Source organism: Cyprinodon tularosa, unplaced genomic scaffold (assembly GCF_016077235.1).
Source record: "Cyprinodon tularosa strain WSP-4 unplaced genomic scaffold, ASM1607723v1 ctg246, whole genome shotgun sequence".
Classification (NCBI taxonomy): domain Eukaryota; kingdom Metazoa; phylum Chordata; class Actinopteri; order Cyprinodontiformes; family Cyprinodontidae; genus Cyprinodon; species Cyprinodon tularosa.
In genome coordinates, this window is record NW_024038913.1 from 1,571,769 (window position 1) to 1,598,226 (window position 26,458).

The 26,458-nt window shown below is 40.2% G+C and overlaps 1 protein-coding gene across 1 annotated transcript; it reads left to right on the plus strand.

The window, feature by feature from the left end:
* The first annotated feature begins 1,051 nt into the window (after positions 1-1,051).
* On the plus strand, positions 1,052-26,458 carry shisa9b (shisa family member 9b). Its single transcript, XM_038287837.1, has 4 exons — positions 1,052-1,780; positions 5,852-5,958; positions 23,908-24,048; positions 25,672-26,458. Exons 1-4 carry the CDS (start codon positions 1,275-1,277, stop codon positions 26,052-26,054), a joined length of 1,137 nt encoding a protein of 378 aa, XP_038143765.1. The 5' UTR covers positions 1,052-1,274; the 3' UTR covers positions 26,055-26,458.

The window sequence follows — 26,458 nt, forward strand, 5'->3', positions numbered from 1 at the left end:
CAGTTGTTTTGTGCAGAAGTCAGGTAGATACACAGCTGATAGCCCTACTGAATAGACTGTTAGAGTGAAGGCAAAAGGGCCAACAAGTGCTAAGCATCTCTGGGAACTCCTTCAAGACTGTTGGAAAACCATTTCAGGTGACTACCTCTTGAAGCTCATCAAGAGGATGCCAAGAGTGTGGAAAGCAGTAATCAAAGCAAAAGGTGACTGTTTTAAAGAACCCAGAATATAAGAAATATTTTTATGTCATATATATATATGGGCAGTCGTGGGGTGAGGGGTTAGGGTGTCAGACTTGGATCCCAAAGGTTACCGGTTTGACTCCTGACCCGCCAGGTTGGTGGGGGGAGTAATTAACCAGCGCTCTCCCCCATCCTCCTCCATGACTGAGGTACCCTGAGCATGGTACCGTCCCGCCACACTGCTCCCTTGGGGCAGCCATTGAGGGCTGCCCCCTTGCACGGGTGAGGCATAAATGCAATTTCATGGTGTGCAGTGTTCACTTGTGTGTGCTGTGTCACAATGACAATGGGAGTTGGAGGAGTTTCCCAAAGGGCTTTCACTTTCATATATACACATGTCTATAATTGTATATATAGACCTTTTGTCACACTATGTAAGAATGTAAGCTATGATACATTATGCTACAACCTGATTTTGTTTATATTAGACTTGTACTCACTTTTACCAGCTCGTTTTCCCAACGTCATTTTCAGTAACAGGAAATATAACACACCCAACAGAAGCCAAAGATGTTGGGTTGGTCTTGGGTAAATTTGGACTTCAGATTGTATCCTCACAGTGGACTTTTGCCACACAGCAGAATAATAACAAGGCTGTAAAGAGGTTGTAATTAGAGCTAGTGCTCAGCCCTGATTCTCTTCCTCTCTCTCTGTCCCACTACCTCTGTTCCTCTCTCCCCCAATTTCTATCACGGTGTCTGCTTTGTCTTTCTCACCTTCTCTGGGTCTGTTTTTAACGCGCTCGGTGGAGTGAGGCAGCCTCACAGGTATTTGATACCCTTAAGCATACCTATGAGCAGAGCAGCTGCTTCATAGCTACTTGATTTAGGCTGCTGCCCCCTGGATGCCTTAATTTCCTCCTAAAATCAGATTTCCAATTCGTCGATTCAAGGTGAGAACACTGGCAATGCACTTTTACGCACGGAGGTTGGAATCTATCTGATGACATTTACGCAGGACTGCTATTCAAGATGCAACCGCGCATACGAGAGCTTTTAAGGGCTTGAAGAGGGGCTTAAAAAGAGAACAACAATGCGAGGCACTGAGTTGCTGCTCGGTTACTTTCTGGTTAAAGTTCTGGTGTGCGACGCAGAGAGCGAGCTGGATCAACCCGAGGATGAGTTCATGATAGTAACAGGGTTTAACGAGTCAGACGGGGAGAGAACAGTCACGGAAAGCCCGCACACGGAGGACAAATGCCGTGGCTACTATGACGTGATGGGTCAGTGGGACCCGCCGTTCGTGTGCAGGACGGGGAGCTACCTGTACTGCTGCGGCACCTGTGGCTTCAGGTTCTGTTGCGCGTTCAAAAGCTCCCGGCTGGACCAGACCACCTGTAAGAACTACGACACCCCGCCATGGATGATGACCGGCAGACCCCCACCAAAAGTGGACGTGGCACTGGAGTCTGCCAAGGATAAAACCAACCTTATTGTCTATGTCATCTGCGGGGTCGTTGCCATCATGGCACTTATAGGGATTTTCACAAAGCTTGGTTTGGAGAAGACGCACCGTCCAAACAGAGATGATATGTCGAGGTAAGTCACTCAGATTTGAAGTGTTTTTATCAGATTATATAATAATATAAAACACAACTCCATATCATATTATGCAGAAATATTATGGCTATTTTTTTTAAATTTTTTATTTTTGGTATACAGAGTAATTGGAAAGGCAGCTGATTTGATAATAAAAGGCGCTCACAGTAGGCGCGCCTCCATAGGCCATTACTAAGGAAGCTGACATTTCAGAGTCCCTCTAACGGGAAGTTAAGTGGAAGGAAAAAGTGTTGTAGTAAAGAAACAGAACCACCACACATAATGCTATTTTAAACAGATTTTTCTGTAGCACCACAACAATTTATTTTGTGAAAGAAAATATTATTTAAACTAATAAGCAACAGGTTTTTGATTGGACTACAGTGTGTTAAAAAAACAACTTTTGAATTTATAGCTATCTTTAAATCTTGAATAAATATGAATATAAAAATTGATCCTTGATGCATAGATGTAGAATTGCTACAATTATTCTCTCTCTTTTTACTGGTGTTCATTCAACAGGCAGGTATTTTTTGCAATCCCAACTTAAAGGGTAATGGCAAGTTTTTTTACATTGGGCCCTTGATTTTATGTTATTACATCATGTTCTCACGCGACGCTTTGTTTTTAAAACATATAAATATAAAGAAATATAAACGCAGATGGCTGGGGGACAGTGATTCGTCTACATGATATTAATGCTGGCGTACCATAAAGAATAAATTATGAACAGTTCAGTTTGTGCCTTCAAGTCGACTGCCCATAGGAAGACATTACTTGGATGTAACCTAACGGAATATCTTCAGATCGGCTCCAAATGACACAAAACTTATATGGGTAAGTAGAACATGATGTAAAATAATGTAATGTAAAAAAACAGCGTTTCCCTTTAAAAGAAATAAAAAAGAGGGGCATTTCTGAAATTGTTTGTATTCTAACAATATTTTTTAAAAGGATCTTGTTTGTGGCACATGACAACAACATGTATTCATGTTCTAGGGTTGTCACGATACTAAACTTTTCAACTCGATACCGATACTAAGTAAAATATTCGATACTCGATACCCTTTTCAAAACCACAAGAATAAAAACCAAGACTCTAAAATTCAACAGAAATATTTTCATTACTAAAAATATACAAGAAATAAATAAAAAAGCAATAAGAATAATATTTTGAGGTTGTATGCTGTGCACAATATTAAGCAAGCTTGATAAAAATAATTCTCAGCAGCTGCACCTGTTACTAAAAAAGTCTGAAACTGAAAAATGCACAGAATTATTCAATCACTCAGTGTTCAGAAAGTGCATTTTCCACTATTCTGCACTTTAGATGGCTGTATCGATACTTTTGAAAATGAGTATTGTATCCGGATACAACGTTTCAGTATCGATACTTTTTTGAGTATCAATACTTTTGACAACCCTATCATGTTCTGTAAAAAGGTTTGTAACATTTTTCTCAAAACTGTTGATACTCTGAAAAGTATTGAAACTCAAACAGTGTATCTGGATACAATGCTAATATTGCAAGGTATTGATAATAAAGACAAGTGTTGCTTTCATGTTTTTGCTGTTGTTGAATTTAGTTAACTTTAAACTATAAGCATAGCATGTTTATAGTTGCCACCACTAGTTAGGACATATAGGAAACATTCCCATCATAGAGGTAGAGGCATACATTTTTTTAATTCTTTCAAATGTATTCAAAGGTATGCTCATGAATATCTAGATGAGCTGTGAACTGATTGGTTGGTTTACAAAGAGTGAAGCTGCTGAGCAAAGACGCATCATAGCAACAAGCAATCACTCACAGAAACATCAAAATTGTAGGTATGTATGGTAGAGTGACCTGGATTCCTCTCTTTCCCGGACATGTTCTACTTTTCATACCTAAAAATGTCCCGGGGGAAATTCAAAATTGTATGAATTTTGGTCGACTACAGTGCAGCATGTAGTTGAAACACTCGAACCGAGCCATCAGCTCCAGGGCTGGTCTGGGAATCCCGGCGGATGGGGGGATTGAGGACTTGGGGATCCTTCGAGGTCTATGAAAATAAGGAGGCCATGAAGAGTGTTGGCTATGGATTCAAACAGATTTAGCCTTTTCACCGCCCGTACACTCTGTCGCCAAGAAACTTTTACAGTTGACACACAAAGCAGGTAAAGAATGGATGCCCGAATTTCTCACTACTGTTCTGGGTACTAATATTTTTTTATTAGAAATATATAGATATTAGAATTTGTGCTTAAATTTCAAATGTTCTATTCTAAATGTCAGCCAAACCTACAGTCATGGCCAAAAGTATTGAGAATGACACAAATATTATATTTTCGCATGATCTGCTGCTCTCTGGTTTTCATGTGTGAATGTCAAATGTTGTCATCACATACAGAAATACAATTGCAATCATATTATGAGTAACAAAAGCTTTTAATGACAGTTAGAATGAGTTAATGCAGCAAGTCAATATTCGCAGTGTTTAACCCCTCTTCTTCAGAACCTCTGCAATTCTCCCTGGCATGCTCTCAATCAACTTCTGCACCAAATTATGACTGATAGCAGTCCATTCTTGCACAATCAATGCTTGCATTTTTTATGAATTCCTAGGTTTTTGTTTGTTCACCCGTATCTTGATGATTGACCACAAGTTTTCAATAGCATTAAGATCAGGGGAGTTTCGAGGCCATGGACCCAAACTCTCTATGTTTTGTTTCCTCAGCCAGTTAGATATCACCTTTGCTTTATGGCAAGGTGCTCCATCATGCTGGAAAGGCATTGTTCATCACCAAACCGCTTTTGGGCGGTTGGGAGAAGTTGCTGCTGGAGGACGTTCTGGTACCATTCTTTATTCATGGCTGTGTTTTTAGGGGAGAGAGCCGACTCCCTTGGCTGAGAAGCAACCCCACACATGAATGGTTTCAGGATGCTTTACAGTTGGCATGAGACCAGACTGGTGGTAGCGCTCACCTAGTCTTCTCTGAACAAGCTGTTTTCCAGATGTCCCAAACAATCGGAAAGGGGATTCATCAGAGAAAATGACTTTACCCAAGTCCTCAACAGTCCACTCCCTGTACCTTTTGCAGAATCCCAGTCTGTCCCTGATGTTTTTCCTGGAGAGAAGTAGCTTCTTTGCCACCCTCCTTGAGACCAGGCCTTGCTCCAAGAGTCTCTGCCTCACAGTGCGTGCAGATGCCCTCACACCTGCCTGCTGCCATTCCTGAGTAAGCTCTGCACTGCTGGTAGCCCGATCCCGCAGCTGAAACACCTTTTTGGCAAACAATGGAACCTCTCTCCTTGAAGTTCTTGATAATGCGATAGATTGTTGACTGAGGTGCAATCTTTCTAGCTGCGATTCTCTTCCTGTTATTTTTGTGCAATGCAATGATGACTGCACGTGTTTCTTTAGAGATAACCATGGTTGACAGAAAAGAAACAATGATGCCAAGCACCAGCCTCTTTTAAAAGTGTCCAGTGGTGTCATTCTTACTTAATCATGACAGATTGATCTCCAGCCCTGTCCTCATCACCACTCACACCTGTGTTAATGGAGCAATCACTGAAACAATGTTAGCTGGTTCTTTTAAGGCAGGGCTGCAGTGACGTTAAAATTTGTTTTGGGGGATAAAGTTCATTTTGTAGGCAAATATTGACTTTGCAATTAATTGCTGTTACGCTGATCACTATAACATTCTGGAGTATCATGCCTTCAGAGGACTCAGCTGCTGAATTCAAACTCAGATTATGATTTAGGTTTGCTGAATCATGATCAAAATTAATAATGTGAGTTCTGGAAAAATAATGGGGAAAACCCAGCTCTGCATATCAGCCAATACCTCATAGTCAATGCTGAATATGGTGATAGAGGCTTGATTTGGACTCGCTCTAAGCCATGGACCATGGCGCTTGGTGGTCATTCATTTTACCTTAAACTCTTGTGTGTAAAAACACACGAGAAACAAAAGAGAAATCTGGTCATTTATTTATTTTTTTGTCCTGGCAGCACAATAATCATTTCTGTGTATGTTTTTAGAATGTTAACATCTTTTAAAGTAGTATTTTTTTCTCCTCAGAGCTCTTGCGCATGTAATCCGTCATCCTGCTTCAGAAGAAACAGATAATATGGGTCTGAGTCCACACTATGAGAACCTACAAACAAGACTGTCAATTGAAAATTTCCGTAAGTAGCCCCTAACCCCTTATACATGTTAGAAAAAACAAACAAACAACATTTAGCTCTATTTGTTTGGGAATATTGATGATTTTGGAATATGGTTGCTTATGACACTAATTTATAAACTGAACAATCTGGCAGTATTTCTTTGTTTCATAAAACTAAGTCCATATTACAGTTTATTTTATTATCAGCAGTTGAGCAAATGCAAAATATGTGGATTAAGCTTTTCTTTTGTAAGTGTTACAACCAGTAGTCTACTTGTAAAAAAAAAAAAGAAGGGGGATGGTGGATTATTTTTTTTTTTTTTGGAAGCATACATAACCTAATTAATTTAGTCTAATAACATAAAACAATATGCATGGTATGGTTGTTACATGTTCGGTACGCTGGTCATTGACCTTGACCAAGGCTCCTTACAGTAGAACTGCAGTCAGTCCCTGGACTGGCATGGCTATCACTGCCCCTACATAGTTAGGGACAATTTCATAGTTTGCTCAGGCTACATGTAAGGCCACAGCCCACCAAATGTTGAAAGGGTAATTTCATTGCCATTACCGGTAATATTTAGTAGAAATTTTACACATTCAGTAATAAAATGTCACAGGGAATGGTATGAAGGGATGGTCATTAAAGAAGGGGGATGATTTTTAAGTTTATTTTAAAAAGGGGGATGCTATCCCCCCTCATCCCCACTAAATTCGAGTACTGCTTTCAACCCAGCTCAGCTAAAGGGAAGGGGGATATTACATTTAAAAACCAGATGTAATTCATTTGAAAAGTCCAATGTTTTATCGTTCAGTTTGCTTCAGAACAAATGGGGTAAAGGTAACCAAAGGAATCTAAAATACAACATACAATCCAAAAAAAACCTACAAACCTTACCAAAATAATCTAAGGTTCTTAAAGTTCAAAATAAAATTAAGATGACCCAAGGCCAATAAACTTGAGTCCTGGTTTTGCAGTAGTGATGTTATGAGATGAGCCGAGGCTTCGAGGTGTGTGTCGAGTAATGGAGGGGGCATTTCCCCAAAAGGGAGTGCTGTAATTTAGGGGCAGGGCCAAATTTCATGCCGTTCAAAGCCTCTCTACCGTAATACCACATGACTGCTTCAGGAAGTGGTTCGGAACACACGAGAACTTCGACAGGCATTTAAACAGCCTCTCTATTCAGTCATTGGATAGAATTTGGATATATAAGAGTTTGGTTGGAAAAACAACCAATCTAGTTGGTTAAAACCATTTTGGTTGAACGATGTAATGATCAAAATCTGAGCAAGCCACTGTTACAGTTGCAACATTAGTGTTAAGTAGTATGTATTGCTCTCTAGAGAGCAGTTACCATTGCTAGTGGCATCAGCTGTAAGACATTGACTTCCACTCCTGAGGTTGTTGGTTTGAGACCCAGCTTAGACTTTTGAAAGTAGCGATAATACTTAAGAAGTATTTTGGCTAACATGATTAATTTGTATTGGTTTGCCCTGGTACAAATATGGATTGGCTGAAAACACTGCCAAATTAGATCGGTTGGTTTAGCCAAAAGATTGGTTGGACACATAACTTCCAAACGATTTAAAACCGAAAACTGTGGAAAAACTATTATGTTTGAATAAAAATGACACACCTATCATTTTGATCATCATTGTTTGGTTGAGCTTATTTCATTAAATGGCATAAAACCGTGTACCTTAAATGATTGTTCTCTTCTAAGACATTTTACACTAAATAAAAAACTTACAAAAGATTTTATTATACATACTAATCATTAGTGATGTTATGAGATGAGCCGAGGCTTCGAGGCGTGTGTCGAGTAATGGAGGGGGCGTTTCACCGAAGCGCGTGTCGAGGCGTGATTCATTTAGAGGAGGGGCCAAAATTGATGATGTCCGAGGCCTCGTTACCGTGATACCACGTTACCGCTTCGGGAAGTGGTTCAGAATGCGCAAGAATTTTGAAAGGCATCTAAACAGCCTCAGTGTTTAGTCAAGATGTGGGAGTTTGGAGGAGAGCTGCTGTCAGCTGGATAAAGTTTGGATAGATTCTAATAATAGATTGGTTGGAAAAACAACCAATCTAGTTGCTAATTTGGTTGGAATAAACAATGTAATGATCAAAATTTGACAAACCACCGGACAAAGCCCGCCTTAACACGTTAGTGTTAAGAAGTAATTTCTCCTGAGTGAGAGCATCTACATAGGTGGCGTCAGCTCTAAGAGTCAGGCTCCCACTCTGGAGGTTGATGGTTCAAGACCTGTCTTTGACTTTTGAAAATTTCGCTTAAACTTAATTCTTTTGGCTGTTGAGACTAATATGCATTGTTTTGCCCGAGTAAAAATATAGATTGGGTAAATTAGGTCGGTGCAGCCAAAAGATTGGTTGAACACAACTTCCAACCTGATTAAAACCCAAAAACGTGGAAAAACTATCATGTTTGAATAAAAATGACTAACACCTTTCATTTTGCTCATCATTACCCAATTTGCACAAACACTGTCACTGTCTGCTTGAGTTTATTTCACTAAAATGGCAGAAAAACGGTTCACCTTAAATTATTGTTCTAAGAAATTTTACACATAAAAAACTTACAAAATATTTTATTATACACACCAACCATTAATAATTTCAAGGGAACTTAAAGCTACAGTGTGTAATTTTTAGCGACATCTAACGTCCAGACTGCAGACCGCAGCAACATGAACATCTCCCCCCCATCGCTTCTCCCCCCCAACAGTACGGCGAGCGTTACGGGACAAAATGTCTTCCACGACGTCTGCATCACCTACCTTCTCAAGTGATGAGGTTTGTTTACATAGATAATTTTACAGATAGTATTCTCAGGCATAATACTGCCATCTATTGTTCAGTACCGTCTCAGTTCATCTCTCTCAACTTGCCGTAGTTACTTTCGAGCGTAATGGGCGATCTCGCAATCGCTAGTTTGTTGGCTCTGCGCTGCCGTAGCGCAAAGATGTCAGCCTCCATGGCTGCGAGACCCGCTCCTATGTAATTAGAAATAACGAATTCTAAGGCAACGCAAATATTAAGGTTAAGAGGCTGAGCTCGTAGGTGATGATAAATAACATAGTTATGTATAATATATTACATTTCTGACTGTATATCCCTGTAATTATTACACACTGTAGCTTTAAAAGGGGAAAAAAAAGAAAAACAGTTGAAAAAAAAAAAATCACAGTTTTTATTACAAACTGTAGTTCTGCACTCCACCAGTAGATGGTGACATGTTCACATGAAGCCTCATGAACTGTGGGGATCGTTGAAGCAATTTGGCCAAACGGTTTAATGCCTCATGGAAGTACACTTCGCTGCAGCAAACAGAAAGGGGCGGGGACGGACCACTGTCAGTCTCATACCTTATATGGAAATGGGACCATTTCATTCCGATACTGACGGGGGCGCTAGTGACACTATTTCCTGTACCGACCGTTTCATAATAATTATAATAATAATAACGTATTTTATTTGACAACGCCTTTCAAAACACCCAAGAACACTTTCAACATTAAAAATACTAATTAAATAGTAAATAAATGGCTACAAAACGTGATATGTCACGTGGCATGTCTGTCACGTGGTATGTCCCTTTTTTATTTTGAAATCTTTATTTAAAATTATATTAGTAACAAACAATCTAAAATAAGCAACAATAAGTATTTAGTCAGCCATCAAAGATCCTACTGGCTGTTGAATGCATTAGTCATGCCATCAGAAATCACTAAGCACAGACACTAATTACTAGTGACAGTGTAGAGCTCTTTCTTGGCCAACACTGCAGGCCATGGCTTCTTGCCTTTCAATGCAGCCTTGCTCTTTCATTCATCAGCATCAACGCCTACACACACCTACGGTGATGTGCACATGCAGAGTCCTTTATTTTCTTAATTTGCCCTCCCAATCTGCTAAAGAGTCTTACATCATAACATTATTATACTGAAGAGCAGTTCATTTATGCACAGTTAAGCATTATTTATTTGTTATAGTTTTAAATAAGATTAGTTGCCCCAGCATGAAAAACTAAACGATCGTTGAAATTAGATTCTAATTATTAAATCCAATGTTAACTTGAAATAAATCAACCTGTTCAGTCCTGTTCCCCTACAGTGAGAGGGTCCTGGATTCAAATCACTGCAAACACAGAGACGCACAATACTGACTTGTATCTACCCTGTCTCTCGTCCTCTGGATAAGGAAGTACAATGATAAAACCTTAAAAAACTGATATGTCAATTTTTTTATTTTTAAGTGATCATAAAAAGTTTAAAGACATAAATACCTACTTTATAAACATTAATGATATTTAAACAAATCAGTAATTTTATTTTGGAATACAGAAAAACCCCCAAGAATTGTTATATTTCAGCACCACAAGCACAAAAAAAGGAAGAAGCTTTTCTGTTAACATGAATTATTGCTTTTTATATTAGAATTGACAATACCTACAACATTCTGATCAAGACTTATTGAGCCAGTAGTTATTGATTAATGACATGTACTGTAGTTTAATTGAGGTTTGCAGCTGTTCTTCAGGCAGAAATCCCTAGAAGGTTTGTGAGGTATGAATATATTTTTGCACAACTAAAACTAATTTTAACTGTATAGCTGTGCTTTCTAAAAATAAAGACAAATAGTAGTAGATTTCAGATGCTTAAAAAACCGCAACTGAAAGGTTATTTCTTTGTTTTTTATTGTTCTTTACTGGACAACTGTCTGTGGGATGCCAGCTTTGCAGGTTTTATGAGCCGTTTAAGTGCTGTCATAATGAAATGTTATTTGATGCATGCTTAAGTTTAGCAGTTTTAAAACAGGGTCTCTTTTTGCTCTGAGTCAGCCAAAGAGAACCGTCTTCTCTCACTGCCATCAGTCCACAGATGTATAACAGTCCATTTTCTCACATTTAGATAGAGATGCCTTATTACTTCATCACCTCTGATGAAAACCGTTAAAATGTCAATAAATAAAAAATTTAAACAAGACTTAATGTTAAGGGAAGATAGTTACATTTCACCCATGGATAGAAAGCTGATTTGGAGCTCTTTTCCTGTTGCTTTGTCGTTTTTAAAGATTTGTGCATAGTAATGCATCTAATAGCTATGTCCTGATCACTGATAACTGATTAAATAGATGCCACCACAGACTGTAAGCATCCATTCAGCCTGGGATTTTTCATTTACTTCTGCTGAAAAAATTTTTCATTAACTTCTGCTGGAAAACAAAAAGCCCACAACAGAACAAAGTAAAGATGAGCCATTATGTCTTTTTGCACTTTAAAAGCATATGCAATCTAAACAAGCAAAATGTATACTGTTATCTATTTAATTTTAAAAGAGAAAAATCCTGTTCCGTTTACTATAGAGCTACAATAGAAGCCGATATTAGGTAGCAAACAGGCATACTTCTTTAGAGATTTGGCAAAACAGCATTACCTTAGCAACAGCAAGTTATTATTATAATCAGTAACCAGGTAGTCATTAGCACAGGAGCACCACAGGGGAGTGTACTCTCACCATTTTTTGTACTGTACGCTTATGACTTCCATTAAAAACACACTCCTGTCATCTGCAGAAATGCATGTATGCACCTGCAGATATTGGTTGTTTCAGAAATGGACAAGAAGCTGAGTACACGGAACAGGCAGGATGCTTTAAGGCATCATTTGGAAACATTAATCTGATCCTGAATGAGAATTAAACAGCGTGAGAGGAGATCCTTCCAGCCTATAGTCTTTACCTTCTACAAAAATACAGTAAAGAAAATCTTGTAAGACTACAACAAAATTTGGTTTAGCTTAAAGACCATTCAATTAATTATGAATTGAAATGAATGGGTAGAGTTAATTAGTTTACAGGCAATAACTTTTTAAGGAACAAACTCTCTCTTATAAAGAGGAGAAATGAAAAAATCTGCACAGTTTGTACAAATCACTGCCAGCCCACTGATCATTGTTATACTATGAAAGAACTCAGGTAGTTCTAATGTGAGCTTAGAAAAGCGCTGCTACCCAAAGATCTGCGTAGAACTAGAGAGGTAAGCCGGTAAAAGATGTTGTCTCTGCTTAAGGGTTTTTGGAAGATTTTCCATCTCTGAAGCCAGTGCACTCTCACGACTATAAGACTATTTCTCAACAGTAGGTTTCTCTCTGAGGAGTTTACACTGGTCCTTTCTAGTCTGCATTAGAGTTATTCATGTGATCAAACAAGCACTGAACTCTGCTCTCCAGAGCACGTAGTTTCATAATCCCGCCTCCTGCTCTCCTATATCTTGTCTGCTGTCATAATTCATGCAGCTGTTATTTCATACAAATGAAAAATGGAGAACAGATAAGCTGATTATGGCTTGTCTACAGTGAAAAGAAGGACAGTGTTATTTACTTATGCAATCGCCTTTTTGGAAACACAAGCAGGAGGAAAATGCTCAGTGAGCTTAGTTGTTGGAAAAAAATCTTTCATTCCGTTTGAGACAGCATGAAAAGTCAGCTGAGTACAAAACATAGTGAGAAAAATAACAAGAAAGGGGACAATAAGGGAGGGACAAAATGTAGAACAAAAATGTATGTATTTTCTATTAAAATTTCAGTTTCTGTATAAGAGGTCTGTTTTATGTGTTGTCTTCTCAATTCAGAGGACCCCCCGCCTGTCTTTGCCTAGGGCCCCACATTTCCTAAATCCGACCCTGCTTTGGTCTGCCCTGCTAACAACATTGTTTAGGTCAGTTTTTACCCCCCAGTTACCCCTCTCCCCCAACAACAGTTTTGTAGAAGTTGAACAAGGAAAAGTAAACAGCAGGGAAATTAAATATTGGAATAACATTAACTACAATCTTCTATAATCACAAATCTATCACCTTTTAAGTGTAATTATCTTAATTCCAACTGCTTTACTACATAATTCAAAATGGCTATCGATTAAGTAAAAAATGTATGTAAAAAATGTAATTCATGTCTGTCAGCACTGCCAAATGAATATTAATTATAAAATGTATTTATTATTTAAGGTATTTGATAGGTGATAGTTGTTTAAATTATTTAGTTTTGGAAGTGTACTCAGTAACCTTGACATTAAAGAAAAATAAAACCTTTGATGAGAAGACCCAAAATAGCTTTCCAAAACTTAACTTGCATAGAAGAAAGCTGGAGGAAGCCTGATTATAAACACACTGACTAGTTTATTTGTTTTTTGAAACCTATTTATTGCATTCCAAGCCAAATATGTAATAATAGAATAAAAACATCTTAAAACTGAGTAATGTTTTGTATTTTTAAGTAAATTTAAAATATGCTCCTGCTTATATGGAAGAGTTCCAACCAAATGAGAGCCTGTGTTCATGGCCCACTTACTAATGAAATGGAAACAGGTCAGTAAACCCAAAAAAATAACCTGAAAATTTAACACAGATAAAGAGACGTCCTTTTAAAAAAATAGAAAGGTCCCCTCTGCTTGAGTTCTTGTTGAAAAATCTGTTGTATGGGAGATGTTTGTAGATTTATTGATTAGCCAAAATAAGTATATTTCTATATTGATCATGCCAGTTCAGAACTGTAATTGCTTTACATCCTGAGAAAGGAAGGCAAACTGAGACTGGTATTGAGTAAGTTTGTCATTGTAAGCTTTGGATAATGATGTAAAAAACATTATGAATACTTAAAGCTTAAATTGGTTGTTCCTTGCAGGACAGATGGCTGGGTTAAACCTTGGAGATTGTATAAAAAAAGGAAAGGGACACAGCAGCTGCTCTGCTGGAGCAGTAGATTTTTTAAGTTTCCCTTGCAATATTGTGTAGGACTGCATTGATAATTTATGCCTTTCCAGTTTAATGAGTCCATCATTGTAATGATCACAGCCCCGGTAGGTGATGTGATTATTCACTGATTTCACCTGCCGTTCCCTTCCTACTCTCTAATTATCATTAATCTTATTCACCTGCTCCCTCTGCTATATATACGGTTCAGGGCTCAGGACTTTGGCTCAGAACCCTGGGGAGGACAGTTTTAATTCCCTTAAGCCTGGCTCCAAGGTGGAGACCAGTTTAAAGTTCTGCAGTAATTCCGGTACAATGTCTTGTCTCTGTCCCTCAACCACTGAGCTTGTCTGTCTCCATCTGTTTGGATCGGAACCCCTGGTTGGGTTACGGATTCCTGGATATCGGAGCTGTCGTATTCTGAACTGTTTCTCTGACCTGGATCGATCTCCTGCCTGCTCACTGGGGTTGCTGCATTGGGGACACTGTGGACGACGCTGAGCGGCATCTCGTTTGGCAGTCATGCAGCTGGATCTTGCCTTCCTCAGAGAGTATGGACTGAACTGTTAAACCAGGGTGTCAGTGATTGGGCGGCCCCTCCTGCAGCCGCTGCAGTAAGCTTATCCTCAGCAGCCCGCGTTTCTGTTCTGCTCTGTTTTATAATTTCTGTCATTTAACATTTTGAAAATTCCCACTGTCTGACTCGCATTGAATACTGACTTCATCCGTCCCATTTACAGTGGGGCAAAAAAGTATTTAGTCGGCCACCAATAGTGCAAGTTCTCCCACTTAAAAAGATGAGAGAGGCCGGTAATTTTCTTCATAAATATACCTCAACTATGAGAGACAAAGTGAGAAAAAAAAAATCCAGAAAATTACATTGTCTGATTTTTAAAGAATTTATTTGCAAAATATGGTGGAAAATAAGTTTTTGGTCAATAACAAAAGTTAATCTGAATACTTTGTTATATACCCTTTGTTGGCAATGACAGAGATCAAACGTTTTCTGTAAGTCTTCACAAGGTTTTCACACACTGTTGCTGGTATTTTGGCCCATTCCTCCATGCAGATCTCCTCTAGAGCAGTGATGTTCTGGGGCTGTCGCTGGGCAACACGGACTTTCAACTCCCTCCAAAGATTTTCTATGGGGTTGAGATCTGGAGACTGGCTAGGCCACTCCAGGACCTTGAAATGCTTCTTACGAAGCCACTCCTTCGTTACCCGGGCGGTGTGTTTGGGATCAGTGTCATGCTGAAAGATCCAGCCACCTTAAATCTTCAATGCCCTTGCTGATGGAAGGAGGTTTTCACTCAAAATTTGACGATACATGGCCCCATTCATTCTTTCCTTCACACGGTTCAGTCGTCCTGGTCCCTTAGCAGAAAAACAGCCCCAAAGCATGATGTTTCCACCCCCATGCTTCACTGTAGGTATGGTGTTCTTTGGATGCAACTCAGCCTTCTCTCTCCTCCAAACACGACGAGTAGAGTTTTTACCAAAAAGTTCTATTTTGGTTTCCTCTGACCATATGATATTCTCCCAGTCATCGTCTGGATCATCCAAATGCTGTCTAGCAAACTTGAGACGGGCCTCCACTGCAGGATTTGAGTCCCTGGCGGCGTAGTGTGTCACTGATGGTAGCCTTTGTTACTTTGGTCCCAGCTTTCTGCAGGTCATTCACTAGGTCCCCCGTGTGGTTCTGGGATTTTTACTCACCGTTCTTGTGATCATTTTGACCCCACGGGGTGAGATCTTGCGTGGAGCCCCAGATCGAGGAAGATTATCAGTGGTCTTGTATGTTTTCCGTTTTCTAATAATTGATCCCACAGTTAATTTCTTCACCCCAAGCTGTTTACCTATTGCAGATTCAGACTTCCCAGCCTGGTGCAGGTCTATAATTTTGTTTCGGGTGTCCTTTGACAGCTCTCTAGTTCTGGCCATGTTGGAGTTTAGAGTGTGACTGTTTGAGGTTGTGGACAGGTGTCTTTTATACTGATAACGGGTTCAAACAGGTGCCATTAATGAAAGTAACGAGTGGAGGACAGAGGAGCCTCTTACAGAAGAAGTTACAGGTCTGTGAGAGCCAGAAATCTTGCTTGTTTGTAACTGACCAAATACCTATTTTCCACCATATTTTGCAAATAAATTCTTTAAAAATCAGACAATGTGATTTTCTGGATTTTTTTTTCTCATTTTGTCTCTCATAGTTGAGGTATATCTATGATGAAAATTACCGGCCTCTCTCATCTTTTTAAGTGGGAGAACTTGCACTATTGGTGGCTGACTAAATACTTTTTTGCCCCACTGTATGACAATCATTTAACTTTCTTGCTGACCAAAGGGATACAAGAGTCTAACTAACCTATTTTCTTGATTACGAAACAAATCAGAAAACTTTCTAGACCAAAGATTTTTGGACTTGGCTCTTTAACAACACTGTTAAGAAATGAATAATAATTGTGAACATTGCTGACAATGAAACCGGTGTACAGGATATCGTATAATCATAGATTATAGACAGGTGCCTTGGTTTGTTGGGGGAAACTGAAACAAAAGACAGTGAATTGTATACCTGTTTTAATAGGTTTGACAATGCCAGCTATCAAACATTCTTAACACTAGCCCCATCTGTACTGAACAACTTACCACTGTGTCCGGTGGCAGATGCTGGTCTCTGAATGCTCAATGGTGTTGATTAAATCCAAATGTTGAAACACATAAAACGCCTTAATTACTACAATGGGTGAAAATAGCTGTTGCAAACCGTTCTACAATAATAAATGCCTGAAATCCAAGCAAAAGTTCAGCACAGTACGACTGTTCTGACTGAATTATCACTTCTTCCTCTCTTGTCTGAGTCTCATGAGGAAAACCTCCTCTCTATCAGTTGTTAGCATTTTCTGCCAATGAGCACCGAGCAGCCAGCTCCACAACCTGGCCCCAGCCCATCCCTGCTACATAGCCCCGTAAGAGGTTTAACCTCACAGGAAGTGACAGAATTTTGCGTGTTGTCCAATAAGGACCCTACTTTATGAAGCTCAAACCTCAACAAGGATTTTGTATATACCCCTGCCCCACTTACCAAGAAACCTGTTTAAAATGGGAACCTTCAAACAGCTATATCTATATATATCTATATATCTATATCTATATCTATATCTATATATATATATATATATATATATATATATATATATATATATATATATATATATATATATATATATATATATATATATTGTCACGCCCATCTCAAAGGCGAGGACAAAAAGGGAGACAGACGAGCGGATCCATAGCAACAATGATTTATTGATTACAAAAATACGCTCTGTGAGATCAGGCCAGCCAGTCGGAGAGAAGTGTGGACCAATGCTGCTCGTTCCGGCCTGGTCCGGAGGGCAAACAAGCAGAGCGAGTGACTGACTAGTCGTCCCCTTTTATCATTCACCGGTGTGTGCAATTAACAGTCCATCTACCTGCTTCCTGAAAAAAAACAAGAACAAACATGTAGAGGACTAGAGACACCTACTGGACAGAAGGGGATCGTCACACTCCCCCCCATACAAATGGAGTCCTAACCGGAACTCCAAAAAGACAGCGATTTATACTAACAACTACGTGACAATTGCAATACTAATGGCTTTGCAGTCTTACCACAATCACCCATTCAATCCCCACCTCAATAGCTCAGCCACCCTAGCCACTGGAAAAGCCTATAAGAAACTTGGAGAATAAAGGGACTGAACATTAAACCTAAGCACATGGTGCCCTGGACAAAGCATCTGCCACAACATTGTCCGAGCCCCTAATATGGCGGATATCCAGACAATAGGGCTGCAAAAACAACATCCATCGCATCAGTCTGCGATTTGGACACTGCAATGAATGCAAAAATGTTAAGGGATTGTGATCAGTATAGACCACCAGAGGAACACTTCCAGAATCCAGATATATTTCAAAATGCTGTAATGCCCAAATTAGTGCCAATGTCTCTTTTTCAATGACAGAATAGTTCACCTGAAAATGGTTGAATTTTTTAGAGTAGAAACTCACAGGTCGATCAACTCCATCATCATCTTGTTGAAATAAGACAGCACCTGCACCTACATCACTTGCATCCACATGCAGGACAAAAGGACGATCCCATTGTGGAGCTGCAAGAACAGGGAAGGAACAGAGGACAAATTTGACATCATCAAAAGCTTTCTGACAGGAAGCTGTCCAGGTGTACTTCACTTTATCCTTCAGCAAATCTGTTAATGGGGAAACCACTGTAGAAACGTTCTTACAAAAACTGCGGTAGTACCCCACAAGACCCAGGAACCGCTGGAGTTCTTTTTTTGTTGTTGGTACGGGATACTGTAAAATTGCAGTTACTTTGGCTTCCACTGGACGCACCACCCCTTGCCCCACCACCTTACCCAGATAGGTAACAGTAGCCTTAGCAAACTCACACTTCGCCAAGTTAATGGTCAGGTGTGCTTCAGCCAGTCGTTCAAACAGCTTACGTATGTGAGCCAGATGTTCCTTCCACGTATCACTAAAGACCACCACATCATCCAAATATACGGCACACCCTTCCAACCCAGACACAACCATATTCATGAGACGCTGAAAGGTTGCAGGTGCATTTCGCAATCCAAAACTCATTTCAGAGTAAGAGAACAGACCAGAGGGAGTTATAAAGGCAGAAATCTCTCTAGCTCTCTCAGACAATGGAACTTGCCAATAACCCTTCAATAAATCAAATTTGCTAACAAACTGAGCTGAACCCACCTGATCGACACAATCTTCCATGCGTGGCATCGGATAAACATCAGATTTTGTAACCATGTTCACTTTCCGATAATCTGTACAAAATCTGAAACTTTTATCAGCTTTCTCCACCAACAAACAAGTTGATGCCCAGCTAGATGCAGAGGATTCAGCAATACTATTTTCAAGCATATACCGAATCTCCCCCTCCATTACCTTCCGCTTCTCCTCAGAAATCCTGTAAAAGCGCTGGCGAATTGGCTGTGCCTCACCCACATCGATATCATGTTGAACTAAGTGAGTTCGACTGGGCACATCACCAAACAAACAACGATACTCATTAAACATAGCAGTCAACTCAGTGCCCTCCTCCTGAGACAAATGTGCAAACAAAGAATCCAAATTCCTCAGTACATCAGAATTTTTCAGCCTGCCAGTCAACAAACTCTCATTAGGTGGAATCACCCCATCGTTTTCAAGTGCAGATAAGAAACCTAATCCACTTACTGTAGTAGCCACAGAGACAGTCTTATCAACCTGCACCTCCTCATCTTTGCTGGATACCTGTGACTCCCGAGTGTAATAGGGTTTTAACAAATTTGCATGGCAAAGCTGTGTTGACTTCCTACGCCTCGGTGTGGACAGCAGATAGTTTTGATCCGACAGCTTGCGCAGGACTGTAAATGGGCCTGTAAATTTAGCCTGAAAGGGGGAGCTGACAACTGGCAATAATGCAAGTACCTGATCACCAGGACTAAAACATCGATGGTCCACCTTACGGTCATAGATGCGCTTCATCTTCTCCTGAGAAGAGGTCAACTTCTCCCTAGCCATTTCCACCCCCACATGCAAACGATGTCTAAACCCATTGACATAGTCAATTAACTTACTCGGAGGTTCTGAAGGACTCACAGCATCATGTAACAGTTTAAGTGGCCCACGCACTGCATGTCCAAAAACAAGCTCGTTTGGGCTAAACCCAGTACTCTCTTGCACCACCTCACGAGCAGCTAACAGAAGCCATGGTAAGCCATCTTCCCAATCCTGATTTAACTCCACACATTAAGTACGCAACAAGGACTTGAGGGTCTGATGGAACCTCTCCAGAGCACCTTGACTCTGAGCATGATATGCAGAAGCCTGATTATGTTTGACCTGTAAAAGTTTCAAAACTTGAGCGAACAAATGAGAAGAAAAATTTGAACCTTGATCAGACTGGATAACTTTTGGAATACCAAAAATAGAAATGAACTGAGTCAGAGCCTTTACCACAGACCTAGCAGTAATGGTCCGCAGTGGGTATGCAGCTGGATATCTTGTTGTCTGACACATTACCGTCAACAAATAATTACTCCCAGCCTTAGAACGAGGTAAAGGACCAACACAATCAATAATGAGGTGTTCAAAAGGTTGCATAACCACCGGAATTGGGTACAAGGGAACCGGCTTAATGCTCTGATTTGGCTTCCCTGCCATCTAATAATAATAATAATAATAATAATACATTTTATTTCAAGCGCCTTTCAAAACACTCAAGGTCACTGTACATGTAAAAACAATAAATGGTAAAAAACAGTCGTCATAATTAAAAGAAACAACACAAATTACACAAAGGAAAGTAATATAAAATCATAATGAAAAGGCAATCTTGAACATGTGGGTTTTGAGTTTGGATTTGAATACGGGTAAAGACTCGGTATTGCAGATGTCAGAGGGGAGAGAATTCCAGAGTGTGGGCGCGGAACGTGAAAAAGCTCTGCTCCCCATGGTTTTAAGACGGGCTGAAGGAACAACTAAGTGAGTGGTAGAAGAAGATCTAAGAATGCGGGAGGGAGTAGAAATTTGAAGTAAATCAGAAAGGTATGGAGGGGAGAGATTGTGAATAACTTTAAAAGTAAGTAGGAGGATTTTGAACTGAATTCTATACTTCACAGGTAGCCAGTGGAGCTGCTGCAGGACTGGGGTGATGTGATGAAAAGAAGGGGTTCTAGAAATGATGCGAGCTGCTGAGTTTTGTACTGACTGAAGCCTGTGAATGGATTTTAATGGATCTGACATGTGTGGCAGGTTTTGATATATTCAGACACATCCCTTTTTAACCGAGGCCAAAAAAAATAACGCAGGATATAATGATAAGTCTTGTGGACCCCCAAATGACCTGATTGATCATGGAAAGCCCGCAACACTTCACTGCGAAATTTCGAGGGAACAACAGTCTGACAAAGGGAACCCCCAACAAAATCCTCCCCATGTACCAACCATTTCCGCACCAACAATCAATCCTTCAACACATACCCACAGGCCACACTCTCGTCATCAGTGACAACCTGGTCAAAAAGATGACGAAGAGAAGAATCCGCTCTCTGCTCCGCCACCAGGTCACTGTGAGAAACAGACAAAAGAGAATCAGGGACATAAAGAGAGAAAAAATCATCATCTTCGGCACCTCCACCTTCATGGTCAGGGACGGATGCCGACTCAGCATGGTACATAGCTCGCGTCACCGCACAAGCTATAAAAACCCCAGGGAAACACTGAGCACTCTCATCCAACTTCCCTAGAACAGGGGAAGAAGTTACTATGGGAGCAGGTAGTGGACAATCAGCCCACACCCGGCCACCAGCCAGATCATTGCCCAAGATTACATCCACTCCCTCCAGCGGAAGTGCAGGGCGCACCCCCATGATAACCTCCCCCTGAACCAATCCACACGTCAAAGTCAACTTATGCAGCAGAACTGGTTCCACCATAAGTCCCATTCCCCGCATCAATACATGGTCTCCAGTATTGGTTTCCTCAGAAAAGGGTAATCCAGAGCTCACAATATATGAATTAAAAGCTCCAGTATCCCTCAAAATTTTTACCGGTACCGTAGCATCACTCCCCACCATGGACACATGGCCGTCAGAAAGAAAAGGTGAAAAATCCTCCTGATCCAAAGTATACTTCCGTCCTGTGTCCACCTGTTTAGAGGAAACAAAACCATGCGTTTCAGAGGCAGCAAAAGCAACCGATTTCACTTGAGCACCTCTTTTTGGGCATTCCCGCTTCCAATGGCCTCTGGCTTTGCAATAATGACACACATCAGATAGATCCACATACACATGCCCACTGGAAATCCGTTCTGACCTACTGTTCACATCAGAACCAATGCCTTCCCCCTTTGCATGACTTCCCACAAAAGATTGATTGCCACTCCTGTAACCAAAATCACTGCGAGGTTGATACTCACGGCCACCCCTGTGTATAAGAACATATTCATCTGCCAGCTTAGCAGCTTCAGCAGCTGTCTTCACGTTATGTTCACTGATATATACCGCAAGGTGACTCGGAACAGAGTTTTTAAACTGTTCCAGGACAACCAAATTACAGAGGTCAACAAAAGTGCTAATTTGTAAGGAAGCACACCACCTATTGAAATGGATTCCCAGCTCCCTGGCAAACTCAACATGGGTTTGTTTCCCAGCCTTCTCCCATGTCCGAAACCTCTGTCGGTAAGCCTCTGGTACCAACTCATAAGCTGTTAAAACAGCCTTCTTCACAGTGGCATAAACCTTACTTTCCTCCCCTGTGAGGGCAGAGTATGCTTCTTGTACTTTGCCTGTGAACACACACTGTAAAAGCAGTGTCCGGTCCAAATCAGACCAACCTCGACTATCAGCAACACGCTCAAACAGGGAAAAGAAGGTATCCGGATCCCATTCAGAAAACTGAGGAACTAAACGCAGATTATTCCCAACATCAAACGAGCTAGACGTTCCCCTACCGGAAGCATCAAGGGGGACGTTGCCCGCACTAGTTGAGCTCAGTCTGCGTTCTTCCAACTCCAGCCTTTTCACATCCAATCTTTTCTGTTCTATCCCAGCCTGCAGTAAAAGCAGCTCCCGCTTATGTTCAAAAGTCAATCTAGTATCAAAAACGTCAGTGTCCAACCACGTCGCGCCAGCTTGCAACTTAGCTGGTCCTAACACACCGGAGTCAGTTAAATTAGCTTTAATGGCGGCTTTTATACTCTCCTTAGACCGCTTGTCACTGACCTCCAACGTAAAATGTTCAGCTATCTTTAGTAACTGTTCGCGTGTGCAGCGCTCCAAGCCCTCCTCAGACGGATCCCGCAAAAAATCCTCAACAGCAGCCATAACATCTACAGTTATCCACACAACACCTGAATTCCAACCAGTAGCACTCTGAGCTTCCACGCTCCCAAAACAACCACAACGTCACAGCGACCCCGTCCCTCTAACAGCCTAACCAGAATCTAACTAATCTCCCCCGCTAGTCTTCGGGTGTTACTTGTGATGGGTATTTATGCACTAACGCCCGAGAGTCCGAAAAAGCAACCAATAAATGGCGACTCCCTGCAACTCCGGATGTGCTCCCGAGACAACTGCTCTTCCCACGTTCACACCACACTAAAATCCCCCCACAACAAACTCCATAAGGGAAATTGTTGTTAAGCCTGACAGGGACAGAAACACCGCGACCTGCTATGAAGGAGCGATCACTGCTACACAAACACACTCTCTCAGAACAGATGTACAACGGCTGCCTCACTCACCAAACCCAGCACGCTCGTCAACGTCCCCCAACAAAACAGAGTTCACAACTCAACACACTACCTGAAAGCTGATCCCCAATCCGGGTTCAAACTGACAAGCCCCCATTTGTCACGCCCATCTCAAAGGCGAGGACAAAAAGGGAGAAAGACGAGCGGATCCATAGCAACAATGATTTATTGATTACAAAAATACGCTCAGTGAGATCAGGCCAGCCAGTCGGAGAGAAGTGTGGACCAATGCTGCTCGTTCCGGCCTGGTCCGGAGGGCAAACAAGCAGAGCGAGTGACTGACTAGTCGTCCCCTTTTATCATTCACCGGTGTGTGCAATTAACAGTCCATCTACCTGCTTCCTAAAAAAAAAGGGACCAAACATGTAGAGGACTAGAGACACCTACTGGACAGAAGGGGATCGTCACAATATATATATATTTCATCTCTGAACAATGCATATTACATTTGTACCTGATATTCTGCAGCCCTATTGAAGCCTAAACTATCACTTGTTTTTTGGAATGTTCAACTACTCTTCATTGAACTGATTAAAGAGAGAAAACTCTGAACATCTGTTTCCTTCTGCCATGCCAGGGAGGCAGGAAACCAGTCCATTTGTTGTATACCCCTTAATTTAGCAGATGTCTACTATAGGATTAGTTCAGTGGAATAAGGACCAGTCAAGATTCTCCAGCTGGCTCTCAAAAGAAGCCGTACTTAGAAAAATGTGACACTATAACGTAAATGTAAACATTTTACAAAAATAGTTATAAAGTAAAGAAGTCAATGTAACATGTTTGGTATACGTAAGTATCAGCTATCAGTTTAAATTTTGCAAACAATATAAATGTTGGTTTGAGGTTGTTGTGTTATAAACCTATTTTTTTTTCTTTTTTAGATAACAGTCAGATGAACAATGTGGCCCAGTCTCCAACTTTAGTAGGTCAGCCATATCCCGCAGTGGGACAGATCACCAGCCCATATGAACAACAGACCCCTCTGAAGGACCTCAACAAGTACAACACCCTGAAGGCTGTTGGTAAGATGTAGTTTGTGATAAAAGGAAGGAGTGGAATTTATCTATTTATCAAAGTTTTTATAGGAACATTTTGACGCACAAATGGATAAAATGATCTGCATCATATAATGCATTGAAGAGCATTTAATGTAATTCAATTTGCTGTGTATCTTTGTGCAAAGGACAAAAAAATTCAAGTTCAAACATAGCTTATTTAAAGCCTTGTGGTTTAGTCTTTGTTTTGCAGCAGTCCTTCTATTGAATCCATATTCCATCAATGTCAGTATGGAAAGAAACAGAGCTGATTTATAGCAGCTAAGTGTGCTAAATTTAAAATGTCTGCGGTCAATAAACATTTGAACAAAAGAATATCTATCTCCATGTCCCAACATGGCACTGGGCTATTTTTTCTTTTCCTTTTATTAATGTGAATTTGGAGCTTTAAACATAAAGATTCTGAAAAAAGTGTTATCATAGCTCATAGATGAAGCTAATAGAATAATGATAATTAGGACCAAATGTATAGATACTCATTACGCTGCGCTATATAACATAACTTACTTGGCATTATCTTCACTCGAGTAATTTACATTTTACCCAGTACACAAACATTTGGAAATATATATATATATATATATATATATATATATATATATATATATATATATATATATATATTCTTTGGGAAAAGATAGTAATAGCACTTATTTAAAAAAAATTTATTAACAAAGAGCCAAACAGAGAAATGATTATATGCAGTAGAAGAATATATTGATTGAAGTTAATATTTTCTTGATGTAAACCAGTTTAACTCTTGCAAGGTTGAAGAGTTTACACAAGCATCTTTATTCGCATTTGTTGCCAATCCATTTTGGGACCATCATGATCTGAACGGACGTGTTAAAAAAAGGATGTTTAATTACAATACAGGAAGCATAATCCATGATTTAAGATTATATCATGATGCATGACAGAGCAAATATCTGGGGTAATTAAAGCATTTAAAGCGTTTCTTTGTTTATACATTTATAAATATACCCAATGCTATATATTCTTTACAGTAACTTTAATGTTCTCCCTTTCAACCCTGTGAATTTATACAACTTAAAGGTTTTCATGTATTCTAATAACTTTTAAAAGCTTTTTGTGTGGCAGTAGCCCTGCATATATTTTTCTCTTGAAGGCAGCAACAAAAATTCCTGAATCTTGGATTTTCTCCTAAGGTTCTTTGCTAAAATATTTATCTCCCATATTGATTAAAACAGAACTTTGTTGCTTATACCACAACAAAGTAGTACATCATTGTGAAGTAACATTATGATACATAACTTTTTGTATGTACACAAATAGAAAAAATGTGCTGTGAATGTACTTTGCCCTCCTGAGCATTTTGTACAACAGTTACAGCTGAGAGCCATAGGTAGATATGTCTTAGCTTTGGACTTCAAGAGGAAAAGCGGCTTAATGCTTGTTTATTATTAGACATATTACACATAATGAAACATTTTTGCCTAAAACATTTTGAAATGGTTCATGAAGAATCCATAGTTTTGCAAGGTATCGTCAGTTATGTTGCATGTTTCAGTTACTGAAGAATTATAGCTGAACCATAATAATCTCATCCCATTATTTTCCCATTTCTAGCAGAGAAAGCCAATGACAACTACCAAAGCAATCGCAGGCAAGCAATTGAGATGGCAGCCAAGGGCATCCTCCCCATGGAAAGCGTGGATATTGAGTCAGAACCTCCAAATCCATACAGCCCGCCCAGACAGCATTCTATGAAGCACAGCGAACACAAGTACAAAAGCCACAGGAGCCACAGCTCCCAGTCACTGTCCCATATTTCCAACATAGCAGTCAGCCCAGGGGGACTGAGATCCTGGCAAAGCAAAGACATGCTGGGACTCCGACAGAGCTATGGCCAAAAGAAACCCGGCATCACAGAGAACGAGCTACACAGCTCCCGCTACATGCCTCCACAACCCTACTTTATTACCAACAGTAAGACAGAAGTGACAGTATGAGCGTCTGCTATCTTCAGGCTGAAAATAAGCCAGAATAAAAATAAAAAACCATGGAAACTGCTGCCAATGAGTGGCGTTGCAAGGAAGTAGCATGGACTGTACTAAGTGCATCTGTTTTGGGAGTGGGCAGCAAGAAGCCATCTATAGCTGCTGAGACAGGACCTGGAGTTTGTCGCTGAGCCTCATAGGGGCACTGTAATCAAAATGTCTTGTTTGATGCTCATTTAATCCCACTAATACCAAAATGCTCAAATGTCCTCTCTCAGTGTTGGGATGTGAGAAACTAATTACTTTCATGAGTATCTATTTAAATATAAAACTTAGAATTTTCTAATGTGTTGTGGACAGATACACCAGTCAGATTAAACTAGGTAGTGATTGTGTAGTGATTAAATAAATTAGGT